Source organism: Phallusia mammillata, chromosome 5 (genome assembly GCF_965637545.1).
Source record: "Phallusia mammillata chromosome 5, kaPhaMamm4.hap1.1, whole genome shotgun sequence".
Taxonomy (NCBI): Eukaryota; Metazoa; Chordata; class Ascidiacea; order Phlebobranchia; family Ascidiidae; genus Phallusia; species Phallusia mammillata.
In genome coordinates this window covers 3,715,126-3,740,679 of record NC_137256.1, presented here as the reverse complement: position 1 = coordinate 3,740,679, position 25,554 = coordinate 3,715,126, and the positions used below count along the sequence as shown (strand labels likewise).

The 25,554-nt window shown below is 37.4% G+C and overlaps 4 protein-coding genes across 5 annotated transcripts in view; 3 read left to right on the top strand and 1 right to left on the bottom strand.

Annotated features, from left to right (window-relative positions):
- The window catches only part of LOC145228892 (prostamide/prostaglandin F synthase-like), a 56,821-nt gene that overhangs the window by 4,172 nt on the left and 27,095 nt on the right, over window positions 1-25,554 (top strand). The window contains exon 6 of one of the 2 annotated variants that reach the window (XM_080094107.1): window positions 616-626. The exons of the other annotated variant lie outside the window; for it this stretch is intronic. The gene's annotated coding sequence lies outside the window, so the exon portion shown is untranslated. Of the gene's footprint in view, window positions 1-615; window positions 627-25,554 lie in introns of those variants that run through there. 2 annotated transcript variants of the gene reach the window in all.
- LOC145228888 (CKLF-like MARVEL transmembrane domain-containing protein 7) lies at window positions 616-2,368 on the top strand. Its single transcript, XM_080094102.1, has 2 exons — window positions 616-1,149; window positions 1,203-2,368. The coding sequence occupies exons 1-2, from the start codon at window positions 837-839 to the stop codon at window positions 1,613-1,615; spliced, it is 726 nt and encodes a 241-aa protein (XP_079950228.1). The 5' UTR covers window positions 616-836; the 3' UTR covers window positions 1,616-2,368.
- LOC145228098 (mannan-binding lectin serine protease 1-like) lies at window positions 5,919-18,170 on the bottom strand. The gene is made up of 18 exons (XM_080093086.1): window positions 18,166-18,170; window positions 17,619-17,859; window positions 17,373-17,550; window positions 17,063-17,224; window positions 16,890-16,993; window positions 16,406-16,501; window positions 16,191-16,362; window positions 15,648-15,836; window positions 14,917-15,105; window positions 12,561-12,749; window positions 11,165-11,276; window positions 10,311-10,441; window positions 9,632-9,635; window positions 9,393-9,553; window positions 8,790-8,953; window positions 8,532-8,660; window positions 7,843-7,957; window positions 5,919-7,785 (listed from the first exon to the last, which is right to left on the bottom strand). Exons 1-18 carry the CDS (start codon window positions 18,168-18,170, stop codon window positions 7,649-7,651), a joined length of 2,478 nt encoding a protein of 825 aa, XP_079949212.1. The 3' UTR covers window positions 5,919-7,648.
- On the top strand, window positions 19,496-23,073 carry LOC145228882 (replication termination factor 2-like). Its single transcript, XM_080094093.1, has 6 exons — window positions 19,496-19,766; window positions 19,838-19,920; window positions 20,034-20,175; window positions 20,775-20,907; window positions 22,212-22,331; window positions 22,654-23,073. Exons 1-6 carry the CDS (start codon window positions 19,603-19,605, stop codon window positions 22,894-22,896), a joined length of 885 nt encoding a protein of 294 aa, XP_079950219.1. The 5' UTR covers window positions 19,496-19,602; the 3' UTR covers window positions 22,897-23,073.

Here is a 25,554-nt window from a genome sequence, read left to right as displayed (position 1 = left end):
TTAGAGACAATTAAACTAAAACGTGTTTAAGGTAAGTTGTACTACGTTTATTACGATTATAGAATACTTACTCACTGCAAGCAGTGAAAGTAACGAAGGCCCGTAAGATCAAATATCGTCTTTTCGAACATCAATAGGCTATTTTACATTCTTTCAGATTTCAACATTTTTTAACCCACTTACAATTCGTAGTTCCCTAAAACCAAATACCCATTACCCAATGTGCATTACAAATTACCAATAAATCTATCGAATCGTTGTGTCAATGAAAATTGTTTTTTATTATTTTCTGTTCCTGGCTCTGCTTCCTGGGGTAGAGCTACTAACACTGAGCTTGGGCTGGCCCCCGGCCTAAGAACTTCTGGTAGGTGGCGCAAAAGAGCATAGGCGTTTATGGTGCTGACTCAGCAATTATTCTCACCATAAACCCAAATTGCTGTAACAGCACCATAAACGCCTATGCTCTGTTGCGCCACCTACCAGAAATTCCCAGGCCGGGGGCCAGCCCAAGCTCAGTGTTAGTAGCTCTACCGCTCTTCCTGGTAGTCCATGACTCCGTGGAGGTTTTTTATGACTTTGGCGGAAGTAAGAATGTGCTTTCAGCAAGCAATGAGCTATGTTGGCCGTTGTGCAGTGTTCAAACATTTAAAGTAGTGGGGGAATTATAAATTCACTGCCATTGAAAATTGTCAAATTTATGCTAATCCACGTTTAATGAACGTCAGTCAACATTGGCTACTCTGTGCATATTTAAACAAGTTGAGCTTGTGTGAACTACGTCATATAACGATGAATATGATTCTAGTGAGTCTGAACACTAAAATGTAAAACTCGTGATGGATTCAAAGCCTGAACATCATGAAAAGAATCCAGTCATAAATTCAAAACCTGAACATGGCGATGAGGAATCTGTCAAAGATTTAAAACCAGAACATTGTGATGAGTGTCCTGTTGTAGATTCAAAACCTGATCATCATGATATAAATCCTGTTGTCATGAGCACCTCGGCTGAACACAATGGTGATGATGAGATTAGTGCAATGATTCTCAGTCCAGATCCACACCAGCCTTCCACTAAAAATGAGTCCCATTCAACACCACAGATTAATTGTTTGGTCTTGGACATGCAGTATGTCAAGTCTTTCACAGGTAACACTCTTTGCATAAATGGGGTAAGTTTTGCTGATGTATTTGTTTTGCAGGTATCCTTAAAGTCGTTGAAATTGTTTTGGATATTGTTGCTGCTATATGTGTCGGCATGGTTGATGTGTGTGGCACTTCATGTTTAGCAGAAGAGTTCTTTCAGTTTGTATGCTCGTTCACATTACTGTTAACCACTGCACTTTATTTTATACATGTTTTTAGTCTTCTGCAAAAAATTGTTTTTATTAAATGGCCATTGGTTGATTGTATTTTTTCTGTCATTTTTACTTTATTGTACATTATCGGAAGCTCTCTAATGGCTGCCAGGGCTGTCACAGTCTCTGGAAAAGTTGCAAGTGCATTTGGGTTTCTTGCTTTTATAGTGTATGCCATGAGTTTAAAGCATGCATATACTGTGTGCAAATTTGGCTGCAAAAAGCAGCAATCACAGCCATCACCCCAAAAAGTGTGAAAACAGTAAAATGCAATATCTTAGTTGAACTATACAGGTTCAGAAATTTATGATGGATGTTCTTTTACAGAATTGTGAAGGGTATATTATGCTTGTGCACAAAAAAGTTTTACACTACTGTACATTTTTGCTTCAGGTAATATAATTGCCACCAGCATTAGTTAAACAACAGCAAATAAATGTATGTTTTACTGCAAAATGGCTTATGAAACATTTTTATTTATGTTTTTCGAATTTTTTACCCCTTTTATACCTATAAAATTACCAATACACAGTATTCTTCAACTTTGTGCATTTTTTGTTTTTCTTCCTTTGCATTAAATTATTATGAGGGTCCAATTATGTTGTTTCCAAGAGTATATAATTGTACTTTGTTGCAAAGAACACACCGGTAAACACGATGAAACGCAAATCACCTAATATTGAGTAGAAGTTGACAAGTTTTCCAGTACGTTATTTTATATGTACCAACTGTTTTTTGCATGGGGCCCAGTAGAAGAAATCTTTACAATTGCCAATTGATGTGTGGACATAAGATGGAAATGTTCTGTGCCAATCATAGATCCAACTTTCTTAGTTTAATGACGTCATTTTGATGTGTGCTTATTTTCTCTTGTCTTTTATGTCATCGAGAGAGAGTTTAATCCTATTCAGTACCTGGCAACCATGGTATTGCGTACTAGAGCGCTACGTCACACCTATGTTTGTATTGCATTATTGTTGCTGTCCTGTCAATAAACTAAACCAGTGGTTCTCGACTTGTTTTAGGCCATGGACCACCGGCCAAGTAAAAATAATATCGTTAACCATTTCATTTTGGAGCAAGATTGAAGTAAGCACATGAGACAACCATTTGGGCTTGAAACATCATTCTTTAATACTAATTTTTCAAGAAGTGAAATACAATTATTAACAGCTAACATGTCAATACTCTTTCAACATGTAATATGGAACCATCTCTAGCTTATCACCAAATTTAGTGGACGTCTTGTGGGCCACCCAAAAAGTCATCATGGACCAGCAGTTATATGAACCACTAAGGAACTAAATCAACCATCTGCTTCGGACTTCTGAACTAAGATTCAAGAACACGCAAACATAAAACCTACCATATCATAACCAGTCTATGCAATAAAATACATACGGCAAAGAATGCATTTTTAAGAATAATCCATTGGGCAGTTGGACCATTAAATAGCTACAATATAGGCCCAGTATATGGCCACCCTGCCTTTAGTAATAAATTTCAAAGCCAATATGTAAATTTGACAATATAGTCATCGTTTGGCAATTTTCCCTATATTATTCAGGCATAAAAAGATACGAAAAAACAAAAATATTTTTTTAGAAAAAACATATTTCTAAAGTGTATGAATTTTGACCCCCTCCGAAATAAGGCCAGAAACATCCATCAAAATCAGAAAGCAATATTTTTCATAATGCGCAGAAATAAGTGTGTTGCAAATATTTTGATTTCCTAATTTATTTGACTATTTACTAAACTCTTTGTTCATATTGAGGTTTACCCGAGTACGGTTTGTTGTTTACTTCATTCGACTTGTTTAAAGCCGGAATATTTCCGAATTTGAACACTCCGTCGGTTTAGAAATTACCTGTTAATCTGTTAATCATTACATACTGTTGTGTTTCGACCATAGGCGCCGAATACGGGTATGCCGGGTATGCCAGGCATACCCGGACGAAAACCTCGGGTATGCCGCATACCCGAGAATGGGAGCAACGTTAGTCATGCGTTTTTGGAAAATATTGTACCAATACGTAACATAAACAATTGATTTCAATCGCGTTCGTTGTTTCACAGCCCATGAAGTGTTTGCATTGATTACAATTGCAACTTCTTCAAGAAGCATTGGAATTTAAAAATTGATAAAAAGCACAACAAAGGTTGGCGTTCGCTTGTGGGAGGGGGGAAACGCCGCTGCCTCGGGTTGAACGTCAACAACCACGTGAAGCAAAAGTTTAGCGTTGTAAACTAAATTATGAGAATACTGTCCAATCTTTGTTCTAACTGGCTCTACTGCAAGGACAACGACTGTCTAGTTTCAACCGAAAAAAACAACAACGCTTAGTGTTACATCACAAACGTATAGGTTGGTACTTTTCCTAAAATTAACGTGTTAGCTTATCGAAAGTTTCTGGCAGTTTAGGACATCGTTTGAAGTACACTAAACTTTAATTGAATACTGCATACAACTCACTGGGTTAAATATGCAACGTTTTAAACCAAACAAGCGACTTTAAAACGTATAAAACGATTTTTGTAATGACTAGGCCAGAAGTAGGGCTGTTATCAAAAAAAGGTTTTTAATTTTTCAAATAATCAAATATTTTTTTTCCTTTCAAATTGTACTGACCCAGTGGGTAGACAATAAAAACACTGCCGTATATCTGACTCTAATAATTAAACTATCGCTACCTAAACAAACAACAAGACGCAAAGCTAAATTAACGTTCCCACATTATATTTCGATAAGGCATACCACGAAAGCGCCTCTTGCGGCAAAACACGCAACACAAAAGTCACCGCGCACGAATCAACTGTGAGACATCAATTCTAATGCGTACTCTAGTCACTAGTCACTAGTCACTAGTCACTCTTATGAAAACTCTCCAAGTTACTTTAGTTACTTTAGTTACTGTTATGATAACTTAAGGGAAAACTGATTTTAATTTTAAAACACCTCGGTCTTTATAGTATTCAGGTCAAATCTCGTTATACGGGTTTAGCTGTAAAACGTTCGCCCGAAAAGATTAACTGTGTTCTAAACCGTAATTATTCTTTAAATCGCTTTACAGAAGTGTCATATATAACATGGCTGGAGGCCAAGTAATACGTGGGTTACTGTTAACACGTTAAAAGCGATGCAATAATAGCCTTAAGCCAGTATATGACCGGTCCAGTAATAAGAAAAACAGGTTTAACAGGTGGTCAAGCTTTTGTGTAGAAAAAGGCAAGTTATGAACGGGGTTGACCGAGATGATATGACACGACAATTACACGAATTAAAATGTTTTGAATTAAAAAGTCCAAAGTCCGATACAAAATCAAATAATTCAAATAATTCAAATAATTTAGAATGCCTGATACATAAGGCCCAGAATCATTATTAAATATATATATATATATAAGATAGTTGAAATTACTAACAAATTTTGTAAGACTCATAGTCATTAAATCTAGGCTACATCTTTTTTCTATTTAAAATAACAAATTAGTTTAGATAGAGATATGCTTCAGTCATTCTCCGTAATTCGGCAAAACCATATGTATTTCCATGTGTATTTTTTCACTATTTGAACAGCTGTTATTTGGATACTCTGCTGAATTGAATTATGATCTATTACATTTTATTCACTTGCTTAAATACCTTTAATATTCCTGAGTGTAACTGATACAGTAATGAACAGTAAATTGTCATGCTTTTTTGTCTAGCATTTTTGGGGGATGGGTTACTGAACATTACTATAAGGCTGAAAACATATGTTGCAGTGCTTCTTAGTAACCGAAATTTCCTAAACATGTCACCAATGTGTTCATGTAAATTGATTTTGCACATATATCGAGGTTTACTGCATAGAAAAAATTATTTGTTTATTTGAAATGTGTCAAAAATTATTTGATAAATTTTCAAATAATTAAAAATTTCAATTAATCAAATAATTATTTGTTTGATAACAGCCCTAGCCAGAAGTATGTGCGCTTTGTTGCGTGAAAACAAATCTTTTTGTGATAGTTATTACAGAGAAAATAAATGTTAAACATTATAGTAATTTGCGACATAAGGTGATGTCCGAGCAAAACTATTTTATCTTTATTGTTCCGCCTTCCCGTAATTTCGGCAAATGGGTCCAATTTTTTGCAATGTGTAACACGGTGTTACTGGGCACAAACATGCGTTGAATCACAACAGAAGCAAAAGAGCCTGGCGGTCGAATTACTATGTGTAAACTCATATACTGCAAAAATTAACGTAATACCACCATATGTGGCGACAGGAAATAATGTTGGCAATTTATGACGTCATTTTGTGACGTCATATAATATGGCATACCCGGGAAAAAATTAGTCGGCGCCTATGGTTTCGACAGCTAGTCGACTTAATTTCCTGGTCATAAAAGATTGTTGAAAGTAGATGGCGCCCACATTGGAATTTGCGGGACATATTCTACGTCTTTTTTAACATCTGACGTAAGATATCCAGATTTCTTTTTATCCCTACACAAGTAACTTCTATACAGTAGGAACTATACGTTTTGGTAAAAAATTCTACCCTTCGCCTATTTTTTGCAAAAATACCGATCCTGATAAGTACTGCACTTTACAGTACAGTTGAGTTTGCCATCTACATTGTTTGGTAGGGGACCATGGGTCTACGGCCACGAGACCCATAAGTTACTTTTACGGGGCCACGGTCCATGTAAGGTTGAGAACCAGTGGTAGGCTATATAGTAAAATGCGTACAAGAACAGAACTGGAGCTAGTAAGAATATGCTGTATAGCAAACATACATAGAAAAACTCCTAAGCAAACATTTGTGTAAATTACTAGCAGAAATGTATGATCATTTTAAAAAAAAAATTACTGTAAGTTACATGCAGTTTGCCCGATTGAATAGCCAAATAAAATGACCACTTCTGGTTTTTAAAAAGTTTAACTGACACTGTTCTTTACTCAGTGATGGACAGGAATCGTAGCCTAATGAATAAGATGTTGATTGGCCTTAATCAGATTAAAAGGAGAACCAACTTATTTACAAATGTTTAAGGCGGTCTGTAGCGGAAGTCAGAATGGTTTTCCCAAAACATATAGAAGCTGTCACAACATTATGATTTGTAAAAATGTGGTGTTTAAGTGAGCTTGGCAAAAAAAAAACAACAAACTGAAAACAAGCATGAAAACGTTTTAAAAAAGACGATTTCTAGACCATAAAACTCTGATTTCCAAAGTAAACACATCGCACAATTCCAGAGCCAACAATTTAATATCAGCCATGAGACCAGTTCACCACTGGACATGCACGTCAATCCAATTTAGAAAGTTTTGTATTTTCGTGTAAACGGAGTAACCCTCATTACCACATCTACGACTTGCCGAAAAAGATGCAATACCATTGAGATACCACTTTCTATTTTGTCTCCATTTGAAAGAAAGCGGGGCACCAGAATCCCCGCTGCATGTATCACGTCCACCAAGTCTGCTTAAAAAAAACACTTTGTGCCTGTGACTTTTACAGTTACTAACCATAGCAAGTTTAATCAGATCAAATAAGTAATATTCGGTCGAAACAGTCATTTTTCAAAAAGTTTGGTTTCGGTCGGATAATTTGTTCCAATGCGACCCAAACCAAATATTTTAGGAATAAAACTTTACAGTTCAGAACGTGCCTTTTTTCGCACAGTTCGATACAACATAATCGTTTAAAAAACGTAATGACAGAGGTCCCGTCAACTAATGTAATTTTCGAAGCTATCCATTTCAGCCCAGCGATTAGGTATTTATATACGCATGCAGCAGTAACTTTGAGTTAATTTGATAATGAAGCACAACTTTTCTGTTGTGTTGCACTGTTTGCGTGGTTGTCACACTAAAATCGTAATTGGCTCGGTTACTGTTAGCGGTTTCGGGCAGGGCCCAGTCGGTGGTACTAAATACCGTATGTGGCCGCATGTGGCCGCATGTGACCGCATGGTATACCGCATGTTATCACACGGCAGGAATCTGTGAAGGACTTAAATATACTTTTGCGAAAAAATAATTTTGCGGACTTTTGAAAGCGCTGACGGTTAGAGCTATTAGGGTTGGGTGAAGGTTTAAAATTAAAATCAATCTAGAATCTGGTCTATTTTACCCCTGATGGGGCTGGTATTCTTACATTTCACATAACATGGTGTATTTTAAGAGGAATCGCATGCGGTCACATGTGGCCACATGCGGTCACATGCGGTATTTAGTACCACCCGGGCCCAGTTTAGTCGATTCGGTGCATCACTAGCTAAAACTACCGCATACACTTACAAATATCCAGCGCATAGCATGTTATCTGTAATTCCCAAACCATGTTTAGCGTAGTCTTTTTGGCACACGCTGGTGGAAACCATTGGAACCCGCGTAGTTTGCAAAACCCTTGCTGTGATGGTTTCACTGACGCCTTGAGAGAAGTAAAACTATTTACATCGGAAACCTTTTGGTACAAGTTAGTTTTCACCTGTTAGGCCCCAACCGATTATAGCAGCACTCCGATCATAGTTGGGATCGTTAGTCATCGACTTTATAGGCAAAGACCTTTCAAATGTGTTACGTGGAAGGCAAATCGGCCGAACCTATAACCAGAAAAAAAATGATTTATAAACCGGACAAACTGTTTGGTTATTCAGGTAAATTGAAACGAATAGCGTGGTGATGGAAAGACTAATCGCAAATCACACTTACTTTTCACAATATACAACATCTTTAAGCAATGATGCCGGAGCACTATACCAGGCCTGCAAAACAGTCAATGCATGGGCCGAAACAGAAGAGACTACAGTAGGCGGGCGACATGATAACGTTGTTATACCGTTTAGATTTGTAAACGTGGCACACCGTCAACGGTGACAAAGAATTTCAGTTCAAACAAAATACCAAAACATATCGACAACATAACAAAGCTTGAATTTTTATTGCTAATGTTTATAGCAATAATTTAAAGTGAAAGCACACAATGCCCATGCAAGTCCGTAGCTATTTCAAATCGACGCACTGGTATGCGATATAGTTCTTATTCTAATTTCTGTCGTATTTTGAATTTCGGCAGTACCTCGAAACGAAAGTTTTAAAAAAACTCTCCCGTGAATTAAATAAAGCTGGTTACCATGGGCCTAAAGTTTGGGCCCTAAACAAAATGCAGATGCTCACCCATTGGTTTATAATTGCTGATTGGTTCAGTCTTATCACAGCGATGTCGTTGTCAAAGTCTGTATTCAACTCAGAATCATCATATTCGCCGAACCTACTGTGAATTTCTAAACTGTCCACGCTAAATACCTGTAAAGAAATAAAGTTTGAAGTGAAGTTATCACTAACTTCACTTAAGTAAAAACAACACAATAATGTGTTAGACAGTACATTGTAGTTTACAGTCGCATTGTTTCAATACACAACAAATAAGATTACTTGTACATGGGGATCGTCAGTTTCGCGCCTATCATGAACACCAAGATAAACTTTTGAATTGCGTTCAGTAAACTCGTCGAAACAATGTGCAGCCGTGATGACATATCTTTCGTTGATAAGAGAACCTCCACAAAAATGTCTATGTTTGTCCAAACCACCACCATCTGCAAAATACGTGTTACGGCATTTATTCGATTGTAAGCCGCCCTGAACTTTGAACGCACAATGAAACAAAAAGCAGAAATAATATCGTATGACATTAAATTGCAAGTCGCCTTCGATGGTTAAGAAGCCCTCAAATGTGAGCTGCACCAACTGTAGGGTAAAAAAACTTTATAAACCGCGGCTTACTATCGAATAAATACGGTAAGCTGTTTATTAAAAGCAGTTGGCCAACGGATTATACAGTGCAGTACGGTTTGGACCGAAGTGGTTTGTTATTAAAATCAAAAATACAAAAGCGTGCAGAAGGGTTTTAAAGTTTGTTCATGGTAAAACTGAAACTATCTGACAAAACTTGTACAACTGTTGTTGGATCGTAACAGGAATGGTACTTCTAGCACTCACAAACGTAATATTAATACTGCATTTATTTGAATGTACCTAAATCGATGTAAGCCATCCAAGGCCATTCACCAGCTCTTGCTGGGCGTCCACCAGAAATCCGAGTGGCAGCGAAAGGACCTCTTCCTTTGATTCCACAAACTTTTAAAAAGTGAATTTGATGACAAAACGCGCACACACACATACACACATTGTTCCCACTGCCGAAAGTTGAACAAGTTTAAATGAATTTGAGTCGATTTTTGCAAAAATGCTACATTGTCAACGTAATAACTTACATATCTTTGTGAAAATGTGTTGAGCTTTTTAAGTTAAGTTGCAGCGTATTACGTATATATACGTTTGCTCAACAAGCTTGGTGGTATGTATGCATACATGTATATGTAGCCTAGAAGCCAGATGTATATTTAAATCAAGGCTGTAGGCACGTCTTATTTCTACGTCATATCTTATTGATTTGTACATTCAATCCAACAACACAAGTACTCACGCTTGTCGCGAGTCGAGTGTCTTTTAAAAATACCTAATTTAAAACCTCATTTTTTGTACATTATTCTTTGATGTGTTTAGCTACAGATTACGCAACGTTTCACATGAATTAAGTATTCATGTGCGGTCTAGCACATTTGTGTGGGAAATGTTTCAAAGCAGATCTGTTGACGTCATTACGGAAATTCCCAAATTAAAATGTTGGACCCTTCTGTTTAAAAGTTTCTGGATACGCCCATGCGTAGAGTTAAACCTGTTTGGGAGTGTTTTAAATGAATTTACATGCATCAATAACACAAAGATCAGTTAAAAAAAACATCAGGAAGAGGATTTTAGTTTCAGCCTGATTCTGCCTTATGGTCGAATATTCGATTTCGGCCTGAACCTTTTGAGGCGGGGTTTAGTACATCATCAAAAAAGTCTTTACGTAACATTGCAAAACGCATAAACATATTTATGCTCTCACACGGTGTTTACCCAAAGCCTTAACACGCTTACTTGGTTTGCAAACTGGTAAAAAATTATTTATTTCTTCGTTCGAAACCCATTCCTGGTTTTCATTGCAAGTCCAATTTTGCGTATTTCCAAGCAGTTCGTACCTGTAATTCAGGGCTAGATTATTAGCCATTGGGCAAAGTAAGCACAACCTTACAATCATCAAGGAAGAAACCGCAGAGACTTTTTAAAGCGAAGGGGGCGATGGAGAGAGAGATAAACGATTTGGCAACCATCTTAAAACTGTTTATGACGTAACCATACGTTACGCTTTGTGTCCTTTATTTGTATTTAAAAAGTTTAGCAGCAGCTGCATGTGTGTGTCTATATCATGTGTAATGCAATTAAATGTAAACCCGAAATCTGGATTTAGACACCATATAAAGCAAAAATGTTTTACTTAGTGCTCGGAAGAGAGTACAGATATGTAAGGGTTACTATATCTGAGTGAGCTAAATTGCTATTTGAATTTAAATTGCACTATTGGAAGTAAGAACATGCAATCTAAGCAGTGGTGGGATTCAGCCGGTTCGCACCGGTTCTATAGGACCGTCTCACGAAATTTTTATGAGATCAGAGAAACGGTTAGCATTACTGGTTACTGTTAATAGACTTTTTGTAACAGAACCGGCTGAAAAATAGGACTTTCGTGATAGAACTGGCTGATAAAAATTGGAAGCTCGCCACTGAATCTAAGGTAACACAACATTTACAAAACCTATCTGGAATGTTTTTTAAAACAAACAAAATACGCTGAATTACATTTTACCCAAGGAAGCATCTCTAATTGATAATAAAGCTGAGAATTAGAACTTCCAGTCATTTACCAGTCATTACAGATAACAAAAACTTGGTCTTGGTATGTGTAAGGAGAACTTGCACCGCCGAGAGTAGAATGCGACACATTCATTAAATTGACAGGATCCGCACAAGATTTGACTACAAATAAAAACACAAAATTTGTAATAGGTTAAGTATGTTTAACATTTCTATTTTATCAAAAAACAATATGTGTTCTTGTCGTCGAATTTTTTTACTGGGTTCGACCCGGACACTCCCGGGGACGAATCCTGATCAAGGTTTTTTTTATTTCTGTACATGAGTCAGGCGCGCCACACCATTCGGCCAAGTTCCTTTGTCCTAAAACAGCGTGGTCCGGCTGCAGGTCCGCGGGCCAATTGTGACCCGCGAGATAATCTTTTTGGCCCGCGAAAGACCAGCGTTTTAATGACAACTATAATTTTTGTTTTCAATATATTCAAATGTGATAATTAGGGCGATTATTTTTGAACAAAAAAACTAAAAATTTTGACCTACACATTGAAAATTTTGACAAATTTAGACTTAAATTTTGACCTATGAAGAATTGAAGTAGATAAATTACGCATTATTGCACAAAAGTTAAAATATGGTTGTGGGACAATGTAACTAGAGCAAAAGAATGTGCAAAAGTCTAACAGAAGAGCAAAAATCTGAACACAGACCTAGCCTATTCTGAAAAGGGAAATCAGCTAATTAAAAATTACTGCCCAAAAACTGCAGCTAAGTCACAACGAAAATTATTCAATACCTTTGTCTAAACGACAGATACATGAACGAAAGATACATGAGTATCTAAAGCAGGGGCGTGCAACTGTTCGCGGGCCACGAAAATAGGTGCCGCGGGCCGTATGTTACACGCCCCTGATCTAAAGCAAAACCGAAGCAAGAGCTGCACCTAACATGCAGCGGCCGTAAATTGACTTGGGACCTCCCAAAATTTTGCACGTTTTGAGGTGTGTTAAGCATCGCGCCATATCAACCTTATTATTTCACTCACTTGATGGTTTATGATTTATAATAAGTAGACCAGGGGTGTCCAACCCGTGGCCCGCCGGAAGGTTCTGAGTGGCCCGCGTAGTATTTTTTGAAATCTCATATTGGCAACTTAATCGCCTACGTAATTTATGGCGAACTTTCATTGTGAAAACTTGGCATTTATTGTTTGCTTTATTTCTTTGTTAATAGAGGAGTAATACACAACTGTTCAAGTTACTTTTACATAACGAGGAGATTCTGCGTATGACGCATTTGTCAGTAAAGAACAGTGAACTTCGAGCCAGATTTTAAAAGTCAAATTTACCAGGAAATACATAATGCTGTTATTTGTTGGCCAAAAAATTAGGGTTGAAATAAGCTAAAAAATCTCTTCCGCTTAAAGAATAATGGTCGACAAAGCCTTACTTTGACACACAGGAACGTTGTCACTCCATGTCCCGTCGTTTTGACAAACAGAGTTTTGCGTTCCAATCAGTCGGTATCCTATGTTGCAACCAAACTCAACCTGATCACCAAATTCATAATATGCACGACTTTGGGCGCTTGCTATATTTCCATTTCGAGGTGCCTGTGGATGTGACGTGCATCCCCTACCTACAAAAAATATGCTTGTCAAGTTTCATGCCAGTTTGTATCACTGTGAAAATTATCTATTTGTCAAGCGTTATATGCGGTTTAACAAAGTTATGCTCTTGCTTTACTTTTTAAACAGAAAAACTTTGTCTTTGCTAGATAAGTCGAGACCGCCTTGTTTAGTCAAGAGCGTGCTGTGAGAGCCGTTAACGGGCATCCTGCTCGAAGCGATCAACAGCAAACCAATGGTTGCAAAAACAGGACACGGACACTCTTCGTATAGACTATAGACGTTTTCAGCGATCTCGTGTTATTGTAGGTGGGACCGATAGTCAATGGAAGGCTGATTTGGTGGAAGTGTTTCAATTGAGTCGTTATATTATATATTGTCGTATGGTTTCCACGTCTCAAAAAAACTTAGATGTGATCGGATATATTTTGAAACCAGTCGCTAAATGCTGTATCGCATTCATGTACGGTCCGATATCCACCTTGTAACTTGGTTGTGGGGCATTTTAGGACAAGATGGTCGGTGTCTTGCTTATCTGCCCCACAGTGAGGGCATTCCGAACTCGTTCTTTCGCCCCAGCGTTGAAGCATGTGGGCAGTGCGAGCGTGTTTTGATCGCAGTCGGTTCGCTGCTACCCAGTTACGTCTATGTGCTAAGTCGAAACCTGGCAGTGGAGTTGTTGGGTCGTCTACTAGCTCTCCTCCAGCGGGCATGTTATTAAACCAATATTGTTTCCATTTTTCAGTCATATCGAAAGTGTTGTCAGTCTCTAAGTTGTAGATTGGATGCCTGGATTTTAGTCTACGTGTTTTTGGTGCTTGTCTTATAATTTTGGTGAGGGGAATTTCCTCGGGAAGTGTTTGAAGATTCTGTATCATCTTCATAGCTGATGCTCTGCGTCGTAAGTGTGGGGGAGGTATTGCACTCATTGTTGGTAGCCATGTAATAGGGGTGGATTTTAGAGTTCCTGATATTATTCGCATTGTTCTGTTCAGTTGGATGTCCAATTTTTTAGTGTGAGTACTACGCTCCCATGTCGAAGCACAGTATTCTGCGGCGCTGTAACACAAAGTTAAGGCAGATGTTCTCAGGACTGATTGACTTGCTCCCCATCTGGTGGCTGCTAGTTTGTTGATCAGTGAGTTTCTAGTTTTTATCTTGTTTGATAGTTTCTCCAAATGTTGTCTATAATTTAAATTGAGTCGTTTAAAACCTGGTTTAACAAGTTCCTGATTACTGTAATTGATTTTTATTTAATTTGTCTTAGTCAACGAACATTAAAAACGGACCGCGGAAAGGAATTCGTGAACAAAACCTTTCAATGATAGCCATAGGATCGTTAGATCGGGTTCATTGCCACATTTAACATGCTCTAAAATTGGGGGTGGAATTTGCAGGTGGCGTTATTGGGGGAACAGCCCTTGCGCGGCTGCTATAAAACGATCAAGGAAGAGGCCTGCGCATCAAGGGACTTACGCAACCTTCACGAGGCCGGTGGTTAACCATCGTCGCCAAAAAAGAAGCGTGTCGCTAAAAGATGAAAGATTATGACAAAACAACGAGTCATAGTTGGGAACTCTAATCAACCAACATTTGGAAAAGTGTGTGAAGAACGAATTCGAATTTTTAGCATTGAACACTCGCCAGTGCTGGATTAACCATTAGGCAAAGTAGGCATGTGCCTACAGGCCAGTCAAAAATCCAGGCCACTTTTCTTTGTGACAATAATTTGGCAACACTGATAATTCTAATTTTTTAGTTGACAACCCTGATTTTCGGACCACATAAAATGTGCCTACAGGCCAGCAGACCCTTAATCCGGCACTGACACTCGCATTGGATCGAATATTTGCTTTTGTCGACGTTGACGGACGCAGGGCCTGTCGACTTTCTATTTCAGTCACCGGAAATCGCTATGTAGACTTGTCGAACACGATGCTCTAGTGTACTTTCGTCATTCTTTAAAGAAGCAACCCCTTACCTTGCCGTAAACAGAGCCACCTTGTCATAAACAGAGCCCTATCTAAAAGGTCACGGCTCTTACAGCACTTGCCAAAAAGAGCGACCCGAAAAAAGTGACGGCATTCAGGTCGCGGAGTAGAAACAAATTTAAACTACTGGAGTAGAAATAATTTTTTAAAAAAACACTTCATTACAGGGCTGGCCAAAAAGTCATACCTTGACAAATAGGAAAACTATCACTCCATGTTCCGTCGCTTTGGCAAACAATAGTTTGCGCTCCAATCAGTTCATATCCCAAGTGGCACTCAAAATCAACCTGATCATCGAATTGAAAATATCCTCGACTTGAAGAACTTGATATATTTCCGTTAATTGGCGCCTGTGGGCGTTGGTTACATCTCCTAACTAGAAAAGAGAAATAGTCACCTTACTCTATGCAAACTTGCAACATTAGGAGTCAGAATAACCTAAACTAGGGGTGTCAAACCCTTCAAGGCTTTTTGTGCGGCCCACGGAGTAACTTTTAGAAGTTATGTGTCATACTTAGGCGGAATACCCTGTCAAACAACCGAGTTTACAAGATACAATCATTTTCTATTAGTGGTATATGCAACGTTTTAATTGATAGAATGATCGAAATAACCCATCTTTAGAATCAGCATTGCGATTGTTGCGTCATGCCATTGTTTTCACACAAAGCAATAAACCACAGATAGTTATATTACTATGCTACTTTGTCTATCTGTTTGTTATTTATTACTTTATTGTGTTTTTTTAATTAATGGCATTAATGAATATTTTACTTTTCAATCATGCAATTTATTTGTTGTCATTTTACACTGTAACAAATATTTCGATAGTGCAGCCTTCGAACTCTTTAAAAGTTTGTTTTTGGCCCTCAAAGTTGTTTGAATTTGACACTCCTGAGCTAAACGATTAAGTTTTACCTTGACACACCGGAATGCTGTCACTCCATGTACCATCGTTTTGGCAAATAATAGCTGACGCTCCGACCAGTTCATATCCTTTGCGGCATACGAAGTCTACTTGGTCCTCGAATTGAAAATACTCTCGACTTTGAGAGCTTTGTATATTTCCGTTGGGAGGGGGCTGTGGTTGCTGGTTGCATATTACAACTACCAGTGAAAAATGTGAAATTAGAACTTTTACGGTTAAAAGAAATCTGCGATTGTATCCCTGAACACTCCACGACAATCTTTAACCTTTATAAAAAAGTATTTTACTAAAACAAGTTTAAAAGATACTTTCTGCAATCACAAACAAATACGTTGAGGATATAGTGCAACAATTATTTTCGTTGTGCGAACACAAAATGGTAATTATCAATTGAAAATAGCAAACTGTAATTTGGCATTTTGTGATAAACTTACAGGCCATGTTTTACAAAGTTTACATATGTACGCAAAAGCCTACATATTTGGTTTCATAAGCAATCTCAATTGGATTAACGTAAACAGAATGTTACTTACTAGAAGTGGTGTACGATAACTGAAAACCTGAACTTTCGACCGAAAAATCGGAGTGAAAATCAACTCTAGCTCGGTGAGTGTTCGTTCGTATTAGCTGCCCGTTGTGCGGCGTCTCGGACCCGCAAAACTTTTCTTCCCTATCTCCATAAGTCAGCTGAGGAGAGTCACAAAACTGTTATCGCCCAATAAAAAGAACAGTTAAACACATAAGTTACCTTAACCCAGTCGTAAGGACAGTGGCTGTTGTTGAAAGGTTGCTTGATGTCAAATGTGCTGTTAAACATAAAATTAAGACTCAATCCAGTTCGTACCTGCACAAACAAATCGTCCAAAATTTTCGAAAAAATCATAACTGTTGCAACCAGGTTTTTTTTAAGGTTTGGTTTGGGTGATCGTTATTATATATAGACAAACAATAATAGACAATCGGTATTGAACAAGGCGTTTTAACGTTGTTTGACATCAGTTTAGGTCCAGCAACTTGCACTTTAGCTGGTTAAATTATTTATTTTAAAAAATACTGCCACAGAGTGTAAAGTCAGGCCCGAATCAAGGCCGCTTTTTTACAAAACCTAAGCGCGAACCCGGTCCGAAAATCCCGGCAACTCTGATGCAGGCTAACTAAATACGTTCGGCGAAAGAAAATTCGCGTAAAGTTTTTATCCATGCTTATTAATAATGACAAAGTGTCTATAGTACCTCAATGTTCCAGTCACAGTCCGTCAACATTGTGTATTTGAGGGGAAAATTTGGAGAGTTTATGATACCGGAGTCTGTGCGAAGCTGCTGGTCGCGGCAGTTCACTTCACACAATTCGTTTATTTTTTTTATTTTTTTTTTCATTTAAAACATAAATTTGAAAATCTCGTTACCTGTGCACGTCCGGAGATTTTCATGAAGGGTGTATCCTTGGCGACAAGAACAGTAATACGAACCAGGGACATTAATACAGAAGTGATTGCAGTGGCCTAATTGGTTTCTGGCCTTCCCTTTACTATTAGCCGATTGATTGATCTGCTTGCACTCGTCCTTATCTAAATTGGCAATGTAAGATATTCTGTGCGTTGTGTTAACCAATATTAAAAAGTATTTAGATTGTTTGCAATAACACAAGCAAATTCTTGGCTATTATATATCACATTACGCACGTTTCTATTGCCATTTGGTTTGTACCAAACTCACCAGCTTGATAAAAATGAGCCACGAATCCGAGTGCTTCCAGGCCTTCGTTGTAACCACTTACAAAATTAATGGTCATCTGGTTACTTTTCGATCGGAACTTTTGCATAATCCTCGGTGACTTGCACGATATTTGACGTACATTTTTACATAATCGTATTCCCTTTTTAACATCTGGCAACTGCAAGCAGTATGATTCATGTTTGGGAGTTTTTTGATGGTTAAAAATCATGTCTAAATCAAAATTACCTTTATATAATCGTATGCACAAGTAGCGCCACTCTGCTCGCCACAAGAAGATTTTAGGTCGAACACAGTGAAGAATATAACCACTTGGTAACCTGGCCTGGCATTAATTACCCAGGTCAAGTTGAGGTTATCTGGATAAGGATTTGGGTAGTTCGGACTTTTAATTCTTCCATATAAGTCAGTAATCTCTGTAACACTTTCAGCACCCACAGCAAGTAGCAGGAGAATAGCGATCATGGCACTATAACATAAAACAACGACAATTTGACGGCAAGTATAAACAACAACAAACGTTTAAATGTTAGCCGGTCAAGCAATGGGGTAGAAAAAAGGCGAGGATTGACCGAGTTTGACCGGGGAAAATGGCTACGTCACGACAATTACATGCAAGTTTTGAAATTAAAAGTCTAAAGTCCAATATGTTTTGAATGAAAAGTCCAAGGCCCGATACAGTGCAACAATTTAGAACAATGCTATTTCCAATTAGCTTTTCGAAAAAAAAAAATCATTTAAATTCTGTACAAAAATTACAATAGAAAAGTCTTACCTCATGTTTTTCTGCACTCGCCGACTTTGTCAGTCAGTTTGACGTCAAAGCAAAATGAATTCGTACAGCTTTTGGCGATATTTGCTCGCTCCTGAATGTGGTCTTTGTGTCCACTGATCATGTTCATTTATCAGAACACGAGGAACATGTGCCAGATACAAGTGTTGCAACATGTTTTATCTCGTCTTTTCCTGTCTTCGTTTAAAATCAAACCCAATGCGGAATAGGCAGCACTACAGCGGTTCAAAACTCTGGCAAGTGTTTCATTCTTGGCGAAGTATTGCTGCTTTAATAAATTTGTTTGTATTGCATTTTTGAGACAAATAAACCTAAAACTAAATGTCATTGTGCTGACTGACTTCTACAAGTGAAGAGTGAGTCATGTGATTGTCGGTGAATTTGCAACATTTATTTAATGAAACCTACACCCGATTGCAACGTTTAATGATTGGTCTAAATCAGTGGTTCCCAACCTTCTTACACCGTGTGACAGGTAAAAATGTGAAACCAAAATCGCAATCAACCCAAACAACAAAACGCCACTCCATTTACATACAAAATCAATGTTAGTGTGATGTTTGCTGTTGTTTCGCTGCCAGTATGAATCTCACCTCAAAATTGAAAAATAACTCGTTTTCAGAAAAATTGTTGAATGCTAGACGCAGTTTGTGACGAAACAATCATAAACGTCGCAAAAGCTTACAATTTGCGGGTATCAACGGTGGAGAGCTATCCCAGTTTTACAGCCAAGCGTAAAATGACTTTCGCAGGTACCAACAACTTTGCAATAGGCCTTCCTATCATTCCATTTTTAAAAGTAGCTTGGCATAAATATTCAATTTGCGGACCGGCAAAATATTTACGCGGACCGGCGGTTCGAAACCACTGGTCTAAAAATAACTTAGCTTCATTACATCACCTTATTCAGAACGAGTTACAAATCGTATCGTATTTTTTGTTCACGCGCGTGCACTTGACGACAAGCATAGTAACACATGATGGATTACATAGTAATTGGTACAGCGGTATGCCAATGCAGCTAAAGAAAAGGTACAAGTTCAATAGCAGGGTTGCTGAATAGGTCGAAAAGGCCCAGCTTACAACATCACCACCACCATTTGGTTTACGAAAGTCGGCAAAACATGCTTGTTTGTGACAAACAAAAAAAGAATATATACATGTACACGACTAAGTGGGGCGTGTATATGTTGCACAATCACTACACATGTCATTTGCAATTAAAAAATTACGAAGTTTAAGAGCTTTTCGAAAAATATTTTGTGAAACACTATCGTAGTTATCAATTTTCTTCTGTGACGTCAGTTCACCAGCAAAGTAATAATATTACTCATCGCACAATTGTGAAGACTCATAACATCAACTTACATACAGGGTTGTTTTTAAAAAGATATTGTACAAAGCATATATTTTGGCAAAATGGGATGTGATGGCGGTACTATCCCAAAAAGACATGAACTTGTGAGAACCAAAAAGAAGGCAGAGGAGAAAGACAAAGATTCTGAGCTAGCTTTTAAATGGCAGTACTGCACTTTATCGCATCAAATCCTTAAAGATCCAATTGTAGCTTGTGAACTTGGAAAGTAAGAAATCTAACTTTGTCAAAGAAAAATTTGGTGTTGAAATATTTTTTGTTGTGAAATGTTTTTTATAGGTTGTACAACAAAGATGTCATAATTGAATATCTTTTGGACAAACAAGCACAAGACAAACCGGCAAAAGTTTCTCACATAAAAAGTATGTCAAATTCAAAGTAGAAAGTTCTTGTTTAACATATCAGTCATAGTTTACAATATTTTACATATTATGTTGCTTCTAGCTACACGCGTATTGTAAATTTTTTTTGTCAGGTTTAAAAGATGTCCATGTATTGACTTTGTGTAAAAATCCTGCATGGAGTGGAATTGCTGAAAAAGGTGACGGATATATTGATACACACAAGTCACAATACATTTGCCCTATTGCTGGAATTGAGATGAATGGAAAGTATCGGTACGCTTTCTTATGTTACTCAAATGACAGTTTTTGTTAGGAATGTTTAGAAAATACTGAACAGGCGTTTCGTTCACCAGGTTGCATATTTAATAAATTTGTTCGTTCAACTGGTGTAATGCTAAACAAAATATATACTAGTTGTTGTTAAACGGTAGCCCTACCGTTCTGGTGGGCGAAACGTCAGCTAAAATACAAGTTCTTGAAAACAACAACTAGTATTTTGTTTAGCATTACACCAGTTGAACGAATGAATTTATTAAATAGGAATGTTTAGTTTAAGAAAAAGTTCAGAAAAGTCATGTATATATACTTGTGAAGGAGATAGAGTGCATCTAAAATATGCAGGATGGCTTCGATCACTCGGTGCATTGTTATCACGGCTTGGTGCACTGCTACAACACTTGGCACCTTAGTATCGCTGGGCACGCTATTTTATCGCTTTGTGTACATTTAAATCGATTGGTGAACCTTAATATCGCTTGGTGCACACTAATACTGTTTGGTGCACCTTTATGCCACTTGGCGCACATTTATACCGCTACGTAAAGGTACACATAGCATTTTACAGGGTTTTTTTTATGGTTAACTTGTTTCAGATTTTGCTATTTATGCAAATGTAATTGTGTGTTGAGTGAACGAGCATTGAAAGAAATGCGTGGAAACCTTTGTCCTTCATGTTCCAAAGAATATTCTAAAGAGAATGATGTAATCTTGCTAAATGGATCTGAGGTAAGAGAAACTTTGTTGCTTTTTATAAATCCCCATTCTCAAAACTGTTTCACTTTTTATCTTTCCTTTTTATGTGCATTTTTAGCATAAAAATATGTGTACATGAAGAAATGTTGCAGGCGGCAGATATGGCTAAAGATTTTCTTATGTCTGTGTTGAACTATTCTAGGGGTGCCACAAACACAAGTTTGTGTGGTTGTGTCCATGTACATTAAAATATACTTACTGGCGGCAAGGGATGGTTTGAAACAATTTTGCTGTATATAATGCTTAGGTTTTAAAACTGAACTCAATTTTGGGACTGAGTGGATACAATAAGCAATCAGCCAACGCAAAGTACAATACAGATGGTGAATGGTGACAATGTAAACAGCTTATATTATTGTGCAAAATATTTGCTTATCTTTTACTATAGAGACACTGACTGCAACTGCTCAACAAACGATCTTGTTATGTGACAGTCGTTAACAAAAAGGTTTAAGGACTAGGAGCCTGCAATTATAGATGCAAAATTTCAGACCAACTAGTGCAGTCTACATTACTGCAAAATGTTAATTTTGTATATTTTAACACCTTTGAGCCTACAACTGAGAGAAAAAAGGGGAAATACGTAACCAAAAATTATTCAAATAATTAAAATTCATTTGCATTACATAACATTTGGACAGTTCTTGTTGTGGTTGAGTCATGCACGAGCAGTAACCGCACTAGCACCACAAAAAAGTAATTATGAGTCCGCTTTCCTGAATGGACAGAAAATTTGTTGTTGTCAAATATTAGTTTTTAAGTTAGTCGTGCTTATGTTATTTAAATTTTTTTGGGCCTAGTGGTTACCTTTACACCCCCAAATATGTGTGAATTGGCCATTGCCAGACTACCAATTACAACAGATGCGATAAGGATTGATTGGTTCACAATCAAGAACGACCGCTTCTTCATGCAACCATGTGTCCCACTGGGCAAATTTAGTTTGATCACACTGTGAAAGGTGTTGGATGTTGCATGTATTGTTGGTCTAGCAACCCTTTCCCTCTTTGTATACCCATGTGCTTCGGGTTCGATTTCATTGTTAAAATAATTTCACATTGTTCAAATGATAATGTGACAGTTTTCATAAAAAAAAACTGTGTTGAATATCATGAATCTACTGGGTATAATTATTTAGTTGCACGGTCTGGTCCATTGTGACAAATGTGCTTAAAAGTTTCTATGTGCATTGATTATGTGTTGTACAATTGCAATGAAAAAAATTATTTCGATTTCAAAATGTAAACCAATTTCCAAATTTAGTTTTTCTTACTTAGACAGAAGTGGAGTCCCTGAGGGTGAAAATGGAACAAAGGAAAGCTGATGCAAAAGCTGCAAAACACAAGTCTAAGAAACTAAAACATTTAACAGCTGCAGCACAAAAAGAAGTTTCAAAGGTGTGTTTGCTTATACATTTTATGATTAGGATTTGGTGTAATGTGCGAAATAACATAAAACTGTTATGTTTGTACATTATTTAAATGGGAGATGATTCTGGTTACAACTCCAACATTTTTATTAATACCTAAAAAATATGCAACTAATCAGAACTTGCAATTGTTGCTTTTTGAAGAAAAGAGACACAAAAAGACTGTTACCAAAACTTTTTGTATCTCTGTGTTACCAATTTTAAATAAAAAATTAATGTAAATTAAAAACTTTTTTAGTGTTTTCACTTTTTATTTAAGAAATTTATTTTAATGAAATATTTCTGTCCAGAGTGAAACAAAGAAAAATGGAACAGAGAATGGACCCAGTACATCTGGAGTGGGAAGTGGCAAAAAGCCCAAAAATCTGTCCACCTGCAGCACTGTGCAAGGAGCAAAACACAAACTTAATGAGGAAAAGATTTTTCAAACTGACACTTTCAAATCTTTGTTTACATCTCATTCCTCTGCCAAAAGGGCTAAAGATAAAAACGGTCATTGGATTACATACAATCCATATCATTATGCGGGTTGATTTCATTTTATGTTTTTTAAAGCTGCTTTTCATCCACACCATGTGGAGTTTTAGTCTTTTGGGATGTTTGTGTTATCCTGTATTTTTAATGTTGATATTGGATCGAAGTAAACTTGTACAGTAACAGTTGCCAGTCAAAATGTGAAAATGTGTTTTAATACATGCACTTCGTAAGTTTTTACTGTGTTTTTGTAGGCGGGGGTTGTTAATTGTTATAAAGCATTTTAATCAAATATTGTAGCACACCTGGCTAAGGCAATCTTTATTAAAAAAATAGTTGTAGATACCGTATTTACTCGATTGTAAGCCGCCCTCGTTTATAAGCCGCCCTCGATTGTAAGCCGCACGCTGGAATTTTAGATAGAATTGTTTCGTAATACATCTTTCTGCTGTTACATAGTATAACTAGTTGCCCATATTTGTTAGTTACGTTGATAACTGTACCCAACAGAACGTATATCGACGTATAATCTGTACATGAATACAACTTTCGAATCCCAAATAAAGCGTGTAAAAACAATATCGGTATAAAATTAAAATGTAAGCCGCACAAACGGCGGGTAAAAAACAATATAAGCCGCGGCTTACAATCGAGTAAATACGGTATGTGGTTCAAGATGCCCCAAAAAGCTACCTATCGAGTTCTACAATTTTAAACAAAGCTTTGTTTCCATGACAGATTCTGCGTGAATGTTTTTGTTGCTTGGTGTAAAAAAGTTAATGGAAAAACCTTACCAATCCAGCAAGATGTTTTCAAAGCCTTTTTAGTTTGTACCGAGTCTAAAAATGGCGGTGCAGTATTGGTACGGGGACTTGACATTTTTGTGCTTGGGCAAAATCTGTGGAACAATGCATTATTACATGAACAATAACAGTTTCGATTCTGCACATAAAAAGGGTACCGGTATCACGTAGTACAAAACATGCTATCTATAACTTTCGTGACACAAAATTAGGATGATAAAAAGTTGCGGTCACGTCTAAAACTGCGGGCCCACTTGGATCACTTGGATCACTTGGCCCGCTTGGCCCGCCTCATGCAATTGGAAAACTGCGGGCCCGCTTCTTGCAAGTATAAAAACTGTAGCCCCACTATATATCCAGTGCTTGGCCCGCCTCTCGTATCGAAAAGCCGCGGGCCCACTATATCCTGTGCTTGTCGCGTCTATCGCAAGGAAAAACTGCGGGCCCACTACATCCATTGCTTGCCGTTGAGATCTTGCCGAAATAAAAATTTAATGACATGTGACAGGCGTGCCCACGGCTTTATCCAGCCGGCCCGCAGTTTTTATACTTGCATGAGGCGGGCCAAGTGCTGGGCCAAGCGGGCCAAGTGCTGGGCCTAGCGGGCCAAGTGGGCCAAGTGCTGGGCCTAGCGGGCCAAGTGGGCCAAGTGGGCCCGCAGTTTTAGACGTGACCCGAAAAGTTGTACGACGCAAGAATCTTGATACGTTCCAGCGTACGTTATTTTTGTAAATCTTGATTAGTAAACCGTTTGTAGCGCATGTCAAATGCCATTTGAAGAAATGATACATGTTTCCTGTTACAAAAATGTTATGAAAAAATATGAAATGTTTTTGAGTTGCGTAAAAGTACATGGTTTTCAAACTACTCTGTCGCGTACGTAAAAGTACCCACAATTCGTTGCCTAGCCCAAAGTCTATCTATCAAACACAAGTTGTCGCACGAGAATTCATGGAGCGTGAAATGGGGCGACTTTGCACGCTTTTAACAACGCAAAGGATAGGGTTTTGGATGTTGTTTTCAATAACCTGGCTTAACGACTAAATATTTTTTATTTCTAAATTGCCTTGCTGACAAGAAAATTTATGCGTGACGTAAAAATGACGTCATTGGTTGCCAGGCAACGCACAATGTTTGCAGGAAAGCAGTTTTATTGGCACGAGTTTAGCGAAAAAAAATTTCTGCATTGTTTGCTAGCAAATTTGTGAATAAAGTGTAGTAAATATAAATGATCCCGACCATTTTTAGTAATAAAAAATGTTGATTGTACAGATATTTCAAAAACTTAGAAATATAAGTGTTAACCAAAGCAGTTTGTTTATCGAAGTTATACTTTTTAAAGTCTTTATTTAGGTTAACGGTATACTTATTTTTTTGCTACTGGAAAAAGTGCAAACCTACAGAAATTTGCAATACATTTAACAGTTCTATGATAAGATGAATAAAGTGTTCATATATATAAACTTGCAACTTAAAATAGTAAAAAAAGTGGTTTGGTGGCCAGTTAAGTGCACCAATATAATGAAGAAACTGGTGGATGGGTGGGCTTTTAAAAGAACAAGCTGTTGATTTCAAAGTATTCTTACTGAAGAACAATTATCTAGTGTCCCATCGCACCAAACCTGTGTAAGAAGTTGCTGTTTGGCATGGCTCCTGGCTTGCAATACCAACAGGCATATAGACTGAGAAAAAAGTAAAACATAAATGCCAATGTTTTATTTTGCAACAATTTTGATTAAAACAGACACAAATAATGACATAAAATAGTAATGCATAACAAGATGGAAAGACAAATAACATTCATTGATTTACATGTAATTTTGTGACATTTAGAAGGCTGACACAGGATCTATTGGACTTCATGTAACTACTGTGTTTGAGTTTATGAAGCTTTAAAAAAACATGTCATACTGT